General features: G+C 38.9%; 1 protein-coding gene across 2 annotated transcripts in view; it reads right to left on the bottom strand.

Moving 5' to 3' along the window:
- Positions 1 to 6,899: 6,899 nt before the first annotated feature.
- LOC124606952 overlaps positions 6,900 to 18,806 on the bottom strand; it is a 46,703-nt gene continuing 34,796 nt past the window's right edge. For both annotated transcript variants that reach the window (XM_047139075.1, XM_047139076.1), the window contains one exon: positions 6,900 to 9,036. In XM_047139075.1, coding sequence (XP_046995031.1) covers positions 8,928 to 9,036 — 109 coding nt within the window. In that variant the 3' untranslated portion in view covers positions 6,900 to 8,927. The remainder of the gene's footprint in view (positions 9,037 to 18,806) is intronic.

The following is an 18,806-nucleotide window of genomic DNA, read 5'->3' as shown; positions in this document are numbered from 1 at the left end:
TCTGCTCCTCATATCTAATTCTGCCAGTCACTACACTCCAGATTGCCTTTATTTTGTTGCCTGACATGGCTGCCTTTTTCTTGTTTTCTCTGTGGAATCTAAGTTAATTACTCTTTGAGACCTCATTCTCAAAAAATGTCATAACACACAAACATGTGACTTTTTCATAATTTGACAATCAATTGAATTACATTAATATGACCAAGTTCTTCCATACAGCTGGACAAGTATCTGTCTCACCAGGACCACACATCTTTTCATTATTGAGCAATTTTAGTGGATTTTCTGTTCCGTGACCACTTATCTCAGTATCTGTCATTCCAGCATTTTTGTGACAACTAAAAGGAGGGACGATATCACAGATTCAGGAGGCAGGACTACTGCTATGTACCTCCATATATGGTTGTTGCATCTGGTTTGTATTGAGATGGCAAACTAATTTTTAATATATGCCTGTTAGGTAAACGAGAGCACTCTCACTCATTCACCACCTGGGTAGTGAGCACTAGTTGTAAAACAGGTTGTTAGACATCATGCAGCACAGAGGAGTGCCAGCTGCACGCCATCTTATGAGGAATGACAATATATTAGTTTTGACGTAGCGTTTAATAAAATAAGTCTTGTAGACTTGTATTAAACTGTCAAACTAAATTTTCAAAAATTTACATATTTGCAGCTATAATTATGTTGTTGGTCTACATGTCTGTGGGAGCAACTTTCTTCATCACTGAAGGGAACAAAATATACCAATGGTAGGCCACTGACAGACTTCAGTTTAAAAGCCTGTCTTCAGATTAGCAGTGCTCAGAAAGTGGTACCAGACACTGATGCCTCAGTGAAAGGCAAAATAAGTAGTTCGTATTGACATGCAGTGTTTCTATGCTTATGTGTGAATAAAATAGTCATGAAATACATATTGATATCAACTTAAATTTTGTCTGAAAATAGAGTTCATCACAAGGTGCATCAATCATAACAAACATTGTGTTTTGTACTTACCTGCCCCATGTCCTTTGCCCCATCAACTAAAAGATATGTAAATTCCATTTAATTGACATTTCTCATGACTGAAACAGTTTTAGGAAATAATTTGGAACAAAAGGCCTTAAGTAGCCACAATAAAGCAATACTACTCCATAATACTATTAGCAGCCACAGAATAAACTTGTTGACAGCACTTTCTAATGCTTAGCTGCCTCCTCCTGGTACCTCCTCCCCTCCTCTTCCCCTTGGATTATTCACTGTGAGCTGGCTGGTTGCTCACTGCTTAGGCGCGAGCATGTGTCAGCTCACATGAGCATATCAGCAGACAGGCCTGCTCTAGTATATTTTAATGAACACCAACAATCAGCAGAGGCAGAAATCAATTTAAAATAGATTAACATTTTTCTCCCCACCCCCCCACCCCACGAACCATGGACCTTGCCGTTGGTGGGGAGCCTTGCGCGCCTCGGCGATACAGATAGCCGTACCGTAGGTGCAACCACAACGGAGGGGTATCTGTTGAGAGGCCAGACAAACATGTGGTTCCTGAAGAGTGGCAGCAGCCTTTTCAGTAGTTGCAGGTGCAACAGTCTGGATGATTGACTGATCTGGTCTTGTAACACTAACCAAAACGGCCTTGCTGTGCTGGTACTGTGAACGGCTGAAAGCAAGGGGGAAACTACAGCCGTAATTTTTCCTGAGGGCACGGCAGCTTTACTGTATGGTTAAATGATGATGGTGTCCTCTTGGGTAAAATATTCCGGAGGTAAAACAGTCCCCCATTCAGATCTCTGGGCGGGAACTACTCAAAAGGACATCGTTATCAGGAGAAAGAAAACTGGCGTTCTACGGATCAGAACGTGGAATGTCAGAGCCCTTAATCAGGCAGGTACGTTAGAAAATTTAAAAAGGGAAATGGATACGTTAAAGTTAGATATAGTGGGAATTAGTGAGGTTCAGTGGTAGGAGGAACAAGACTTTTCGTCAGGTGAATTCAGAGCTATAAATACAAAATCAAATAGGTTTAGGAGTGGGTTTAATAATGAATAAAAAAATAGGAGTTCGGGTAAGCTACTACAAACAGCATAGTGAACACATTATTGCGGCAAAGATAGACATGAAGCTCACACCTACTACAGCAGTACAAGTTTATATGCCAACTAGCTCTGCATATGAAGAAGAAATTGATGAAATTTTAGATAAGATAACAGAAATTATCCAGATAGTGAAGGGAGATGAAAATTTAATAGTCATGGGTGACTGAAATTCAATAGTAGGAAAAGGAAGAGAAGGAAACATAGTAGGTGAATATGGGTTGGGGCTCAGAAATGAAAGAGAAAGGCGTCTGGTAGAATTTTGCACAGAGCATAACTTAATCATAGCTAACACTTGGTTAAAGAATCATGAAAGAAGGTTGTATACATGGACGAAGCCTGGAGATACTAGAAGGTATCAGATGGATTATATAATGGTAAGACAGAGACTTAGGAACCAGGTTTTAAATTGTAAGACGTTTCCAGGGGCAGATGTGGACACTGAGCACAACCTATTGGCTATGAACTGTAGATTAAAACTGAGGAAACTGCAAAAAGGTGGGAACTTAAGGAGATGCTACCTGAATAAACTGACTAAACCAGAGGTTGTAGAAAGTTTCAGGAGAGCATAAGGGAACAATTGACAGGAATGAGGAAAATAAATACAGTAGAAGAAGAATGGGTAGCTTTGAGGGATGAAGTAGTGAAGGCAGCAGATGATCAAGTAGGTAAATAGATGAGGGCTAGTAGAAATCCTTAGGTAACAGATACTCAATTTAATTGATGAAAGGAGAAAATAAAAAATGCAATAAGTGAAGCAGGCAAAAAGGAATACAAACGTCTCAAAAATGAGATCGACAGGAAGTGCAAAATGGCTAAGCAGGGATGGCTGGAGGACAAATGTAAGGATGTAGAGACTTATCTCACTAGGGGTAAGATAGATACTGGCTATTAAAACTAAAATGACCTTTGGAGAAAAGAGAACCACGTGTATGACTATCAAGAGCTTAGATGGAAACCCAGTACTAAACAAAGAAGGGAAAGCAGAAAGGTGGAAGGAGTATATAGAGGATCTATACAAGGGCGATGTACTTGAGGACAATATTATGGAAATGGAAGAAGATGTAGATGAAGATGAAATGGGAGATACGATACTGCGTGAAGAGTTTGACAGAGCACTGAAAGACCTGATTCGAAACAAGGCCCCGGGAGTAGACAACATTCCATTAGAACTACTGACGGCCTTGGGAGAGCCAGTCCTGACAAAACTCTACCATCTGGTGGGCAAGATGTATGAGACAGGCGAAATACCCTCAGACTTCAAGAGGAATATAATAATTCCAATCCTAAAGAAAGCAGGTGTTGACAGATGTGAAAATTACCGAACTATCAGTTTAATAAGTTATAGCTGTGAAATACTAACGCGAATTCTTTACAGATGAATGAAAAACTGGTAGAAGCCGACCTCGGGGAAGATCAGTTTGGATTCCGTAGAAATATTAGAACACGTGAGGCAATACTGACTCTACGACTTATCTTAGAAGAAAGATTAAGGAAAGGCAAACCTACATTTCTATCATCTGTAGACTTAGAGAAAGATTTTGACAATGTTGACTGGAATACTCTCTTTCAAATTCTGAAGGTGGCAGGGGTGAAATACAGGGAGCGAAAGGCTATTTACAGTTTGTACAGAAACCAGATGGCAGTTATAACAGTCGACAGACATGAAAGGGAAGCAGTGGTTGGGAAGGGAGTGAGACAGGGTTGTAGCCTCTCCCTGATGTTACTCAATTCGGAGTAGGTATTAAAATCCATGGAGAAGAAATAAAAACTTTGAGGTTCGCCGTTGACATTGTAATTCTGTCAGAGACAGCAAAGGACTTGGAAGAGCAGGTGAACGGAATGGACAGTGTCTTGAAAGGAGAATATAAGATGAACATAAAAAAAAGCAAAACGACGATAATGGAATGTAGTCGAATTAAGTTGGGAGATGCTTGTAAAGGAGTTTTGCTACTTGGTGAGCCAAATAACTCATGATGGTCGAAGTAGAGAGGATATAAAATGTAGACTGGCAATGGCAAGGAATGCGCTTCTGAAGAAAAGAAATTTGTTAACATCGAGGATAAATTTAAGTGTCAGGAAGTCGTTTCTGAAAGTATTCGTATGGAGTGTAGCCATGTGTGGAAGTGAAACATGGACTATAAATAGTTTGGACAAGAAGAGAATACAAGCTTTCGAAATGTGGTGCTACAGAAGAATGCTGAAGATTAGATTGGTAGATCACATAACTAATGTGGAGGTACTGAACAGAACTGGGGAGAAGAGTTTGTGGCACAACTTGACTAGAAGAAGGGATCGGTTGGTAGGACATGTTCTGAGGCATCAAGGGATCACCAATTTAGTATTGGAGGGCAGCGTGGAGGGTAAAAATCGTAGGGGGAGACCAAGAGATGAATACACTAAGCAGATTCAGAAGGATGTAGGTTGCAGTAGGTACCGGGAGATGAAGAAGCGTGCACAGGATAGAGTAGCATGGAGAGCTGCATCAAACCAATCTCAGGACCGAAGACCATAACAACAACAACAACATTTTTCTGTCCTACCTGAAACAAAATTATTAGACAACAAGTTTTCTGAAATTACACTGCATTTCTCTAAGCTGAACACACACTTTGCACTCCACATAAATTATTGTTGAACAAATTCTCTCTCTCTCTCTCTCTCTCTCTGTGTGTGTGTGTGTGTGTGTGTTTGTTTTATGCACCTCTATACACAGACTTCAGATTTGTTGTTCTCTAACGGGAATTTTTGTTGCACCTTAAGATCGACATACTGACCTGAGACAAGCAACCACTTGGGAAGTGGATGGGGTGGGGGTAATGGACAACTAGTAATGGTGGGAAGTAATTGAACCATAATGCACCTACTTAAGAAGAATGATTCCATTACCACAATAAATTATCCTGTACTGACAAACAAGAAATTTATAATCCAATTTAATATGCATTTCAATATGTTCCATTTGGAGTCAAGAGAGTTTAATTTCACAAAACTAAAAAAATTCAACATTGTATGTATGGTAGAACACTCATATGCTCACCAACAGCTGTAGCAGAAACAACTGTAAGATGACCAGCGTGCATACGAATGAAAAACGGAGATGTTTGCTCCACTAACACTTCTCGGAATTTCCTTTGCGAGAGATTAGGCCTACAGTGTCTGTAAGAAACACTCATGCTCATAATATAAGGATAATTGCAGAATTTGGTGCCACACAACATGGCACTACACAAAACTGGTTCTAATAGCATACACACACAGGGAACACCACGACACAGATCTGTCAGTCCACGGTATTGGTGATTAGTTGAGAAAACCGTCCCGAAACACGTGCTACAAAATGCCACTGTTTCCTGCGCATGTACCCTGGCATCAATATTGAATATAATCACCATGCACACGTACAAAGGCCGCAGAACAGGTTGGCATACTCTGGATCAGGTGATCGAGCAGCTGCTGGGGTATAGTCTCCCATTCTTGCACCAGTCCTGTCGGAGCTCCTGAAGTGTCATAGGGGTTTGAAGACGTGCAGCGATACTTCGACCAAGAGCATCCCAGACGTGCTTGATGGGGTTTAGGTCTGGAGAACTGGCAGGCCACTCCATTCGCCTGATATCTTCTGTTTCAAGGTACTCCTCCATGATGGCAGCTCGGTGGGGCCGTGCATTATCATCCATCAGGAGGAAGGTGGGACCCACTGCACCCCTGAAAAGGCAAACATACTGGTGCAAAATGACATCCCAATACACATGACCTGTTACAGTTCCTCTGTCAAAGACATGCAGGGGTGTACGTGCACCAATCATAATCCCACCCCACACCATCAAACCACGACCTCCATACAGGTCCCTTTCAAGGACATTAAGGGGTTGATATCTGGTTCCTGGTTCACGCCAAATGAAAACCCGAAGAGAGTCACTATTCAGACTATACCTGGACTTGTCTGTGAACCCCTGTTCCCATGCCCATGTATTGTGTTCTTGACACCAGGCTTTACGGGCTCTCCTGTGACCAGTCGTCTATAGACTGTGTGTCTGGAGATAACTGTTCCAGTGCCTGCAATAAGGTCCCGAGCAAGGCTACGTGCAGTACTCCATGGCTGCCTGCGGGCACTGATGGTGAGATATCGGTCTTCTTGTGGTGTTGTACACGGTGGACGTCCCGTACTGTTGCGCCTGGATGTTTCCTGTCTGCTGGAATCGTTGCCATAATCTTGGGATCATACTTTGTGGCACACGGAGGGCCCGCGCTACGACCTGCTGTGTTTGACCAGCCTCCAGTCGCCCTATTATTCTAACCCTCATAACTTAATCTATGTGTTATTTGAGCCATTTTCAACACAGTCACCATTCGCATGTCTGAAAACGTCAGCACACTTACTCGCTGCACTGCACTATGACATGCACCAACACACCTCTGCATATGTGGACTTCTGCCACCACTACCGTGCGATGACCGTAGGTCAAATGCACTGCTTGGTAATACCTCGTAGTTATTTAAACCCACCAGTGTGTTGTCTCACCATGTATCAGCATTATCCTTAATTTATGAGCATGAGTGTACTAAATGAAACATGTAGACACAAGAAGAGTTGCCCCCATGCACTGGATCAGGAGAAACACACGGACAAGAAAATAAGTTGAATCCAACAGTTTTTTCACCCCTTTCATTCGTATTACTTTATTTCTTTTTTCCTTTTTTATTGACATAGTAATTGCCCACAAATACCAAGCCAGATAATTCAGTGCCCTCTCCCTTCAATTTTTGTGCATTATCTCTGTTCAAAAAATAGCCAGTGGTATTAGGTTGAAGGGAGAAAGAAAGAGGGGGTGGGTGCAGAATCATCCAATGTAAGAAAATAAAGCTTTATTAAATATTATTTATTATAGTGGACTGTTATATATAAAAAAAAACACAAATTTGTCAAAGACTGAACAACAAATATTTTGGTAACATCAAATTATATTAATTATTTCCCTTTTCGTGGAAAATGAATGGTATTAATCAAATATTTACAGAAGTGTCTGTGTGATTTAGTTCACAGTAAAACATCATTAATTACATACCTTGTGTGAAAAAATTTGAAATGAATATTTTACAAAAATATATCTATAATTAAAACGATAATCTTTATGTACTGAAATAGTCTCTTCAAGTACATCTCTCTTAAATATGCTCAACTGTAATCCTGCTCATATATCTTATTTACGACCCTACTATTTACGAACAACAAATTTCTACAACTAACTTAAGTACGGACGTTCCCATTCAGTTATACTATTTCAGCTTGCTTATACAAAACCTTCATTTGTATCAGATTTAATATAAAGTAATTTGGTTGCTAGCAGTGAGTCCACTACCAGCGAGTCTCAATACTGGTAAGAATTTCTTTGGTTCTTTCCTTTCTGACATTTGGACGACATTTTTCCACCTGTCTGCTTTATTGGTTTTACTAACTTTAGTTTTACTAAAAATTGCTACAGTTACCTATAAACAAAAGCAACATTTGAGATAATATATACATCAAACAGTATCACTAATTATTTTTCATACCAAGCCTACATGACACACATGCTTTAAGGTATACAAAAAATACCATCTCAGTTGCTGTTTCCACTACCAGTTATGTTGACTGAACATACTCATGTGACCTGTATTATAATGCAAGAGAGGCTTACATTAGTAAAAGTGGCTATTGTCATAACAGAAGAACTTCCGAGAATTCTTTACATTCAATACTCATACGCATTTAGGTCTTGGGAATACTGTAAAGAAAAGAGTTTCCAAATGTTCTTTTAATGATAGCTACCTTTACTAACATACATCATTTTTACATTATAATACAGGTCACATTAACATAACCAGAAGTGGAAACTGCAGCTAAAGTGGTGTTTTATGTACCTTAAAGTATTAACAGATGTAGCAGCACAAAGCAGAACACGCATCAAATTATTTCACATTCACACACACTTGTAATAAGGATATTTACACTATTCCTGTGATAAAAACACACTGAAAGCATTTTGGAATGTGTACAATGTAACAAATACTTGCACCAAACCATCAAACTGAAATCAAGGAAATTGTTCAACCAACCATAATGTTGGTTAACTAAAACTGAACAAAAGAAAATTTATTATGCCCTCTGCAAATTTGTTATCTTGACATACAGCCTGTACAACTTTACCAACATGTAGAAAATGGCAACTATTTATGAGAAACGAACGAATGAAATGTGAAATATCTTAGCCAACAGTTATAGTCAAATAAAACATTTCATTTACAAACAACAACCCGAAAGCCTACACAAAATGGTTACACTTCTCGAGTACTGTCATATGAAACTAAAGAAATTGTTGGTGCACTTCATGCAACTCTGACAAGTGTTTTAAAAAAACTTTTTTTAATTTAATTTTTTTTTTTTATTTTTACTGCAAGAGATAAAAAACAGCGACTGGCAAGAATATATCTTGATTTCATATAATACACAAAAAAGCAAAGTGATTATCACTTTAAGATTCACAACCCAAATTGTTTTCAAATGCAGCTTTTATATACTGGAAAATAATTTTATAAAACTGAAAATGAATAATCCAACTGTACACAATAAATATAATATGATACAATATTATGTAATAAAAGAATAACAAGATACAGCTGTATACATACTTTAACAATACCTGAGCACAAACTTGACAACAGATTTTTGAGAAATGGGATATGTTATTTTGTAAAAATGGATTACTTCCTTTACACCAAAATATCAAAATACATTAACAACACTTTTTTGGTCTCTAACACAGCAGCAGTTTGTACTGAATTGACACTGGCGACAATTTCAGCATTGTCTTATAACTTCTTGGGAAAGCGAAGGAACTCTTCAAATTTTGGACCATTCCTCCCTAGCGGATCATGAGGGAACATCAACAAGTCTCCAACCCATGTGAACATCAGCAACCTGGAAAAAAAAAGAATTCTTCAAAAAGATCTGCTAAAAACTGATAGCACAAAGGATTCTGTTTCACATGTGTGAACTTTTGTTTCCCCTTCTCCCTTAAGGCATACAGAAAGAATTCCACCTATGAAGAGTTGTTGCTAATCAGTCCTTCCAAAAACCTCTATTCTTACCATTCACTGCCAATCAAATGAAAACAATCATTACTGTTATAGCCAAAAGTAACCCAAGAACACTGAAACTTAAATCAATGCAATGTAGTGCTTTTCTAAATCCAGAAAATAATGATGCCCAATGGAAGTCAAAAGTAGTTGCATTTAAAATTATTAGATGTAGCAAGGAGAGTAACCTAGAGCATAAGGATGTAGGTTACAGCAGTTCTGTAGAGATGAAAAGCCCTGCCCAGTGGAGTCTAGCATGGAAAGCTGCATCAAACAGTCCTTTGGACTAAAGACCCCAACAACAACAGTAAGGAGGGCCCTAGATATAATGCAAGAGAGATGGCACAGTCTTTCAGCAATGGATGTCAAGCACAAAGACACTCCCTGACAAAGTGAAGTACCCAGAAGGGAGAGGAGGAAATTAAATGAAACTCTGCAGGTTGGAGAGTATGTGCTTTCATTTCAGTGATTACAAATTCGAGTCAAGACTACAAACAATTTGACAGTATGAGCCCACTTATAAGTGTGATGTTGAACCTCCTCTGGCCTTGATGTATGCACTGATTCAGTTGGGAAGGGTGTTATGAAGTTCTTGTATCTTCTCTTGCAGCAAGCTGGCCCACAACTGTTGCAACTGGTCCTTGATATCTTGGATACTAGCATTGGCATGGAGTTGACACCCAAAATAGTCCCACACATTAAATGAGACACAAATCTGGGTACCTTGTCGGCCAGGGGGCCATCTCAACTTCACACAGATAGTTCAGAGAGACATGTGCCATGTGTGCCCACAAACTGACAAATTGGAATAATTTTACCACAATACTGTTACTTAAGAGGTAACACACGAGGACACAGTATGTCTGTGATGTACCATTACACGGTTAGTTCCCTCAATCACTACCAGCAGTGACCTGAAGTCATGCTTTATGGCTTACTACACCAAGAGTTACACTGTTGTGCATCTCCAAAACATTACAAAAGTGGGACCTTTTCCCAGCTGATTACCATAATCACTGACAACAGTCATTTGTGGTAGTGACAATGATCATCTGCATTAGTGCAGTACCATGATTCATCCTTGAGCACAATGTGACATCATTCATAAGCAGTCCACGCTTCCCAAACACCATACCACTCATAACGCAGCTGTTTATCGTACATGTTAATCACAGCCTACACAAGTGATAGTAATTCCCTAGTCTCACTGCTGCTGGTCCCTGGCAAACGGTGCAAGGAGTTCATTACTTGTTCTCCGACGGTAGGCGCAGATGCAAAGGGTTATGATGTGCTTGGTACAGAATATGGCGATCTACCTTTGCGGTGTTTAGAAATGGTTGGCCAGAACTTTACTGATAAGTATGCCTGCCATCAGCCTTTTATGCAGTACATCATCATCTGTCCACTGAGTACCCCGTGAATATGAATATTGCAAAATTTGGACAGCCAGCCAAACAGACACCCAGATGACACTGCTTTCAAACTCTGTCAGGTGCCACTAATGATGTTTCACACAAGTAAGCTGGATCTCCATGTCCTTCACAGTGATCACTCACATCTGATGCTGTTCTTGCCCCTTATATGCACTACCAGACATGATAACTACACTAAACAGTAATGCATTCTGGTGAATATTCTAACTAAAGAGAATGGCAAACATTATCGCTTACATATTTCCCCATGGTGTGTAAGTGTACAAAGTTACACTGACATATGACCATGACTTCTCAGTGCTTCACCTTTTTGTCAGGCAGCATATGAACAAGAATCATCTGAACATTTAGTTTCTGAAAGCTATGTTTCTTCAGCCATATTTACTTTTAACCATTTACTGACATTAAAGCTCACCAGCAGCTATGAGAAAAATGTTCTGAGCTGGAAAGCAAACAACAATTGGCACCTGAATGAAAAATTGTGTAACTAGAGCAACTATGTATCCTTTCTGACTTGTCACAATGAAATAAATAACGACTAATTCTGATGCAACATGCTGAATTGTGCTCATGTTAGCATCATAATATCAATACAATTATTCAGAGAGAAATTAGTCAACTAGCATCAAAGTTAGGATCCTCATTATGCCTAAGCCTATCAGAATTCCATGCATTTACAAGCTATGGTTACACTGCTGCTTTCCACAATAAAGGAAAAGTCACACCTTTTAAAATATTTTTGGAAAATGAAACCTACAAAAGATCATTGAGGGAACAATTCAGGTGATTGAAGAGTTAAATATTCGTGTATGGCACAAAGAAGGGCATAAGTGTTAATAAGGTAATTTCCTATTTACAAAACAAATTATTCATCCTAAAGAAAATGAAAAATTTATAAAAAATTACAAGTGTTAATGCAAATATGAATCCACAAGGCTAGAAACTGTTAAAATAAAAATGTAAATTTAATGTCTTATTGCTACCAATCTTATTGGCTGAATCTTGTGGATGGTACATGGATGACTATTTAAAGCCAGTAGTGTTCCTCAGGGACCCAACACCCTTACAAGTTGATGAAATTTTAAATGTTAAAGACTGCGAAAAATAATGACAAAAATTGCTCACAACCGGATTTCAATACTGGAACATCTGACACTTCAGCTTCTGAATAACTTGTGTTAGAACACACTACATTTTACATTGTACAATAAATGAAACTGTTTCTATTACTACGAATGTAGTAACCAGTTTTTAAAATGCTGATTTATTTTCTTTCATTTATTGACCCAACTTTCTAAATAAAATTTGAAACGAAAGTGAATATTACTTGCACATTAATATTATATTGTACATTTATATAGTGGAAAAATTATAAGATATAACATTGTGTTTCAATTTCAAACCCTGCAAAACTTTTTCCTTATAGTATTCTATTACTTATATTCTTTGTTTTAAACAGATTCTTGGCAGTATGGTTATAGATTATCATCATTTTTAATCACCATTATTATTAGTATATTATTTTTATTAAAATTATAATTGTTACTGTTATCAACATTAATATTGTTTACTTCAATGTGGATTCTCGATGGTATAGAAGATTTGTCTTTTTATATTACATGGAGAAACGAGCATGTGCACTGTCTCTTACTCAGCAATAGTCCAACATGCAGCTGTTAATTCTGAATATTCCACTATCAGTTAGGTTTGTATGTTCAATATTTCTTCATTGCCCCACACACTCAACTCAATTATTAAAACTTAAAATTGTAACAACCGTAAGATTTGTCTACTTTTGCTAAGACAACTCTGTGCTGCTAGTCTGCAATAAAAATATCTACATTTAATACACTGAAGCATCAAAAAAACTGGTACAGGCATGTGAATTCAAATACAGAGATATGTAAACAGGCAGAATACAGTGCTGTGGTTGGCAATGCCTATATAAGACAACAACTGCTGCTATGATGGCAAGTTATCAAGATTTAGGTGAGTTTGAACGTGGTGTTATAGTTGGCATATGGGCGATGGAACAAAGCATCTCCAAGGTAACGATGAAGCGGGGATTTTCCCATACTACCACTTCAAGAGTGTACCGTGAACATCAGGAATCCAGTAAAACATCAAATCTCCGACACTGCTGCAGCTGGAAAGAGTCCCTACAAGAATGGGACCAATGGCTACTGCAGAGAATGGTCCAATGTGGCGGAAGTGCAACCCCTCTGCAAATTGCTGCAGATTTCAATGTTGGGCTGTCAACAAGTGTCAGCTTGTGAACCAATCAATGAAACATCATTTGAAGCCGAAGGTCCTATAATGTACCCTTGATGAGTGCATGACACAAAACTTTACGCCTCACCTGGGCCCGTCAACACTGACATTGTACTGCTGAAGACTGGAAACATGTTGCCTGGTCGGATGAGTCTCATTTCAAATTGCATCAAGTGGATGGGCACAAATGGGTATGGAGACACCCTCATGAATCCATGGACCCTACATGTCAGCAAGGGACTGTTCAGCTTGGTGGAAGCGCTGTAATGGTGCGGTGCTTGTGCAGTTGGAGTGATATGGGACCCTCGATACTTCTAGATATGGTACTGACAGATGAAACATCCTGTCTGATCACCTGCATCCATTCATGTCCATTGTGCATTCCGAACGACCTGGGTGATTCCAGCAGGACAATGCAACACTCCACACACCCAGAATTGCTACAGAGTGACTCCAAGAACACTCTTCTGTGTTTAAACACTTCTGCTGGCCACCAAACTCCCCAGGCATGAACATTATTGAGCATATCTGGGATGCCTTGCTATGAGCTGTTCAGAAAAGATCTCCAACCCCTTGTACTCTTGCAGATTTATGGACAGTCCTGCAGGAGTCATGGTGTCAATTCCATACAGCACTACTTCAGAGATTAGTCAAGTCAAAGCCATGTCATGTTGCAGCACTTCTGCATGCTCATGGAGGCCCTGCACAATATTAGCACGTGTACCAATTTCTTTGGTTCTTCAGGGTATATAATTATATAAGAATACTTAATGAGTGTAATTTACTCAAACATGCTTATCTGTTTCCATCTGGCAACCTTGCATTACTGTCTGAAAAAGGGTAGGCAAGGCAAAGCGTACTTTCGCATTTTGTTTATACCTTTTCCTCTTGAATGGTGGTAAATTATTCAAGAAACTGTTTAACAGTAACTACAAAAAATTCATTAAAATTATTTAATTAAAAACAGCTGTGCAGGAATATGATGTGGCAAACCTGGCACAATTTGTTTGTTTATACATTATATTGTGTAAAATATACATTTTATTGGAAAACTCTATGAGGGAAGGTCGATTTAAGTTGGAATCTAGTAATATTTATGCATAAATATCTCACTCTTTGCTGTGTCACTAAGGCTGAGTGAAGGTTAGTGTAAATAACTTCTACTTCTAGTATCATATTTATGGATGATACTTTTGTTTCTGAACTCTGTTGGCAGTTGATACACACACCGAGAGGTGGTTGTCAGTATGACAAACTGTTTAAAGAGCTGTCAAAAGAGGTTCTAGAGTGGACACCACAACTTATCCTTATTACACGTTTCTGCCTAACAAGTGCCTTTTCCTCAGTGATCAGAATGTCTTCAGACATTATAGCCAGGCTGCTAGAATAACGTCCCTGATACCTCAAGCACGTTGAATGCATTGTGTGGAGGACACACTAGTTGCAATCCAGTCTCTGGAATCTGTAAATGTTGCTATGGTGATGCACTGCGCCCTTACAACTCAAGGTGACAAGTGGTGCTACATGTTCTCATTTGCTGGAAGACATTTGTTGTATGCTCATTGTTTGTCATGGATGTTGAGTTATTGATTCAGTTCATGTTAGCAGTGCAGTGTAAATGTAGTAATGTCAACATGTGAATGTATGATCTCTTCCTCAAGCCACAGAGAAGAAGGTGTAGGCAGTTCCTTTAACAGCCACTAGTCTGAAATATAATGTACAATGCTTTGTTGAGAAAGACCGGGGTACTGGCAGGCCTGTTAAACCTTTGTCAAAAGTTGTCAAACAGGTAGATGCAGCACTGAAAATAGCAATGAGCTCTATGAAGAAAATAATAAGGGAGAATTGTGCTGGAGATCTACAGGAAGCAGCAGCTGCAATTTTAACTCCACATAAATCCAGAGTGCATTCTGCTAAAATGAAGGAACTGGGTAAATTTCAAGATGACGCAATTCGGCAACATGTATATAACTATTATGCATCGAAAGAATACCTCACCCATAAGAAGCTGCTTCTCTCCTTACGAGATAGGGTGTTGATTTTCAGAGGAAAAATCGGCATTTCAGAAGCACTAAAAAAGATATGATGTCAATAGAAAACGTTTTCTGAAAGAGTTCTGCTTGAACAGGAGGATATTGTTGCCTACAGATGGCTGTTTTCTGAGGGGAATATGCAAGTGCAGACCTGATGAAGCCATCTGGTAGGACAAAAGGCGGTTTCATGCTGGCCATTCCAGACTGACTGCATGGACTGATGACACTGTACGGCAAACAATGAGAGTTGTAGCGAGAAAAGGCAGTTGGCTCATTCTTTTACATGCTAGAACAATCAGTGGGCTTGTTCCAAACACTTTGTCATTGTTTACACTGAAGAAATCTGAAGAGTATCACACAGAAATTACAGCAACAAGATTTAATGACTGTTTGACAAGATTTAATGACTGTTTGCCTCCAACCATAAAAAAGAAATTATGCTATAGCATTCGATAATACAACACATCACTCCACTCAAACAAAGCTCCTACAGGAAACACCAGGAAGTGTGACATAGTGGATTGGCTAAAGAAGAACAGCATAGATTCATTTGATACCACAAAATGAAAAAGACTGACTTGCTGGAAATTGCAAAACGGAACAATCAAGTAATATCATTTACAACAATTACAAATTGTGGGACAGAATGGTCACAAAGTGGTGCACACTTTCCACCGCCTTCCATTACTTGAACTGTGTTGATCATGAGATTCTGCTAAAGCAAACAAAATTCTATAGGTTAATTGGAATAATGGGTACATGGATTGTTGTCTTGCTCAACAGATAGAAATCAGAGGGTAACAATTACTGACAGTAACGGAATTCAAGCTTCATCTATATGAGGCACAACCAACAATGGAGTGCCACAAGGCTCAATGCTGGGGCCCTTGCTGCTTCTTATATTTCTAAATGACTTCCCACTCTGTACCACTACAGTGAGCAAGTTCACTCTCACTGCATGTGACACTTCTCTCCTAATAGATAAAACAGCATGGAGGAATCTGGGAACACCTGCTGACAGGGTATTTAAGGAGATCTTCAACTGGTTTAGCTGCAAAGGATCTCTCTGAATGCCAAAAAATCCATTAGGCACAATTTTATGTTACACAGCAAGAACAAGAGGATATAAATATAAAATGTAGTGGATGACAAATGTAACTAGTGGACTCTGCTAGGTTTTCAGGCACATCCAATAATAAAAAAAAATACGGCACATTGGTCCTGGTATATCCTAGAACTGGCAATAAGGTTTCATTCTGCAGCTTTCCGCCTTATGCCTAATGACATCATCTACACCTAAGGACGTTGTCAAGAGTTGCTTGCTTTGGATGCTTCCATGTACTGTTGTCTTCCGAAGTCACAGTTTCAGATAATCAGCCAATAGAAGAAGGAAAAAAAAAATGTCACTCAGAGTTATTTACATCATCAACACTTTTCATATAAGACACTCTACCAGGAATCTGTTCCAGAAACAACAGGTTTTTTTGAATGTGTAAATATATCTTCTCCCCTGTATATTTTGTTCTCTTTTCAAAACCAATAGTGCATATCTTGTTTGCAATACAAGGTCAAAACAAGACTTTCGTAGCAACCAAACTACTTCATTATGCAAAAATGAATAAATTACTCAGCCATGATTTTCTGTGTTCTATCTAGAAATTTCAATTAATAGAATACCTGTTGAAAAATTCATTCTACTCAATTAGCAAATTTTTAGCACAAATAATCACATATGTGTGTAGTTTTATTGTATAACTGAGATGTCCCATTTAGTACAAGAATAAATATAAAGTATTTTTGTCATAAAATATACAAAGATTATAAAATACATTAACGACATGAATGTCTTGTGTTTTATGCATAAAATTTTAATTCTAACGACCTGTACATTGCATCTTATTTATTTCCATGAACACTGCTGTACAAAATTTAAGGATGGAAGTAACTTTTGCATAATGTGTCACTGCTAAGTAACACAGCTAGATGAGACTTGGACAATACACGGAGAGAAATGCTGCAGTACAGAAGGTCAATGAAAGAAATACATAATAAGCAGAACAGAAATGAGACTTTTATTCAAAGATAGTAATTACACTGTTGTCACACTGATTCATTATGGCCCCTGGACATTACAAAAGATGGGACATGGTTCTTAATAGGGTATGTGATCACCACTGATAGTAATGTACACTCTGCAACATACTCGCATGCTGGCCATAAGGTTTGTACGGAGTTCTTGTGTTTACTTCACCAGTGAGATTGACATATGTTAGATGGTCATTAGTGCATGTTGACATGCTGCAACACATCTCCCCAACGCATCCCACATGCGCCTGATGGGACCTAAGTCAGGGGAATGTGCAGGCCAATCTGTTCATTTCAAGAGAACCTATATTCAAGCAATTCAATGTGGTTGTGCATTGTCAGGCATAAAAATGAAGACAGGGCTGAATGCACCCTTGAAAAGACTCACATGGGGAAGGAGTACTGAGTCATGATCTTACTGACCAGTGAGTGAACTGTGTTCAACAATTTGAAGATCAGCATACCAATGCAACATTACACATCTCCATATCATTACATGTGGACCACCAAAACAGTCATGTCTGATTATGCTGGGCATGCTCTCACATAGCTGGAAATGGGAACCCTTAATGCCCCCAAGAATATTGTCGAACATGATCATTTTGGTGGTCCAGGTGTTATGGTGTGGGGAGGCACAATGTTGCAAGGTGCACTGACCTCCAAATCTTTGAACACAGTCCACTCACCAGTCAACATTACTCTGTGTACTCCAGCCCCATTTGTTTCTATTCAGGAGTGCATTTTTTTAATGACAATGAGCAACTGCATCAAACAGCACTGGTGGAGTAGCTCCTTAAACGACAGGATATTCGGCAAATGGACCAGCCTGCTTGTTCCTGTGACTTGAAACACATTGCGCACATGTGGGATACGTTGGGGGGATGTATTGCAGCATGTCCACATGCACCAACAACAATCTGGAATTTGTCAACTGTGTTGGTGGAAGAATGAAACACCCTACCACAAGAACTCCTCACAGACCTTTTCAGCCAGCATGTGAGCACATTCTGGAGCATGCACTGTAGTGTGTGGTGACCATAACCCTATTACGATATATGTCTCATCTTTTGCAATGTCCATGACTGTTGTCCAGGGGACCATTATGAAATGTGTTGACTTTAGTGTAACTATTATCTTTTAATAACAGGGTGTATACACGGACAATGAAAAAAAATTCCCAGATATCCGGTTTAAAAAATATACTTTTCCCCAGGCAAAAATACACATTTCCTGTGCTAAGTGACAGTAGGCTTTCCATAGATTTTCCTCGGAACTGTAAAACTTATCAATCCTTTGAATGGTTAACGTTTTATACACTGGCGTAGAACTTTCCGGAAAAAAAAAGGGGGGGGGGGGGGAGTTTTGGAAAGACTTTTGATGAAGAAAAAGGAGAGAAGTTCTGAAAGACCTTTGATGTGTAGCAACATATACACTGCATATTTTTGTATTACGAAAGTATAAATTCAAACGGCACCAAATACGTGATGTTAGTTTCCAGAGCATTGAAATTGAGATTGCGATGTCCTTTTGTAAGCCAGTCGTATCTCATGCCACGTGATCTCGCCAGCTGATGACAGCAGATATTCAGAGCACAGGACTCATGTTATAGTCAGCCAATAGCAAGATCACTGTTACGTAGCTCGAACACACAAAGAGGAAAAGTTAAAAGTTTACATCAATACATATAGTGTAGCTACAAGAACAGCTAAGCTCTCACATATAATATTGGTCTCGAAGATTAATAAGCTACAAGAGGAGCTAAGCTTTCACATGTAATATTGATCTTTTTT

This window comes from Schistocerca americana, chromosome 3 (genome assembly GCF_021461395.2).
Source record: "Schistocerca americana isolate TAMUIC-IGC-003095 chromosome 3, iqSchAmer2.1, whole genome shotgun sequence".
NCBI classification, from domain to species: domain Eukaryota; kingdom Metazoa; phylum Arthropoda; class Insecta; order Orthoptera; family Acrididae; genus Schistocerca; species Schistocerca americana.
The sequence above is the reverse complement of the archived record's forward strand: the minus strand, read 5'-3'. Positions and strand labels throughout refer to the sequence as shown.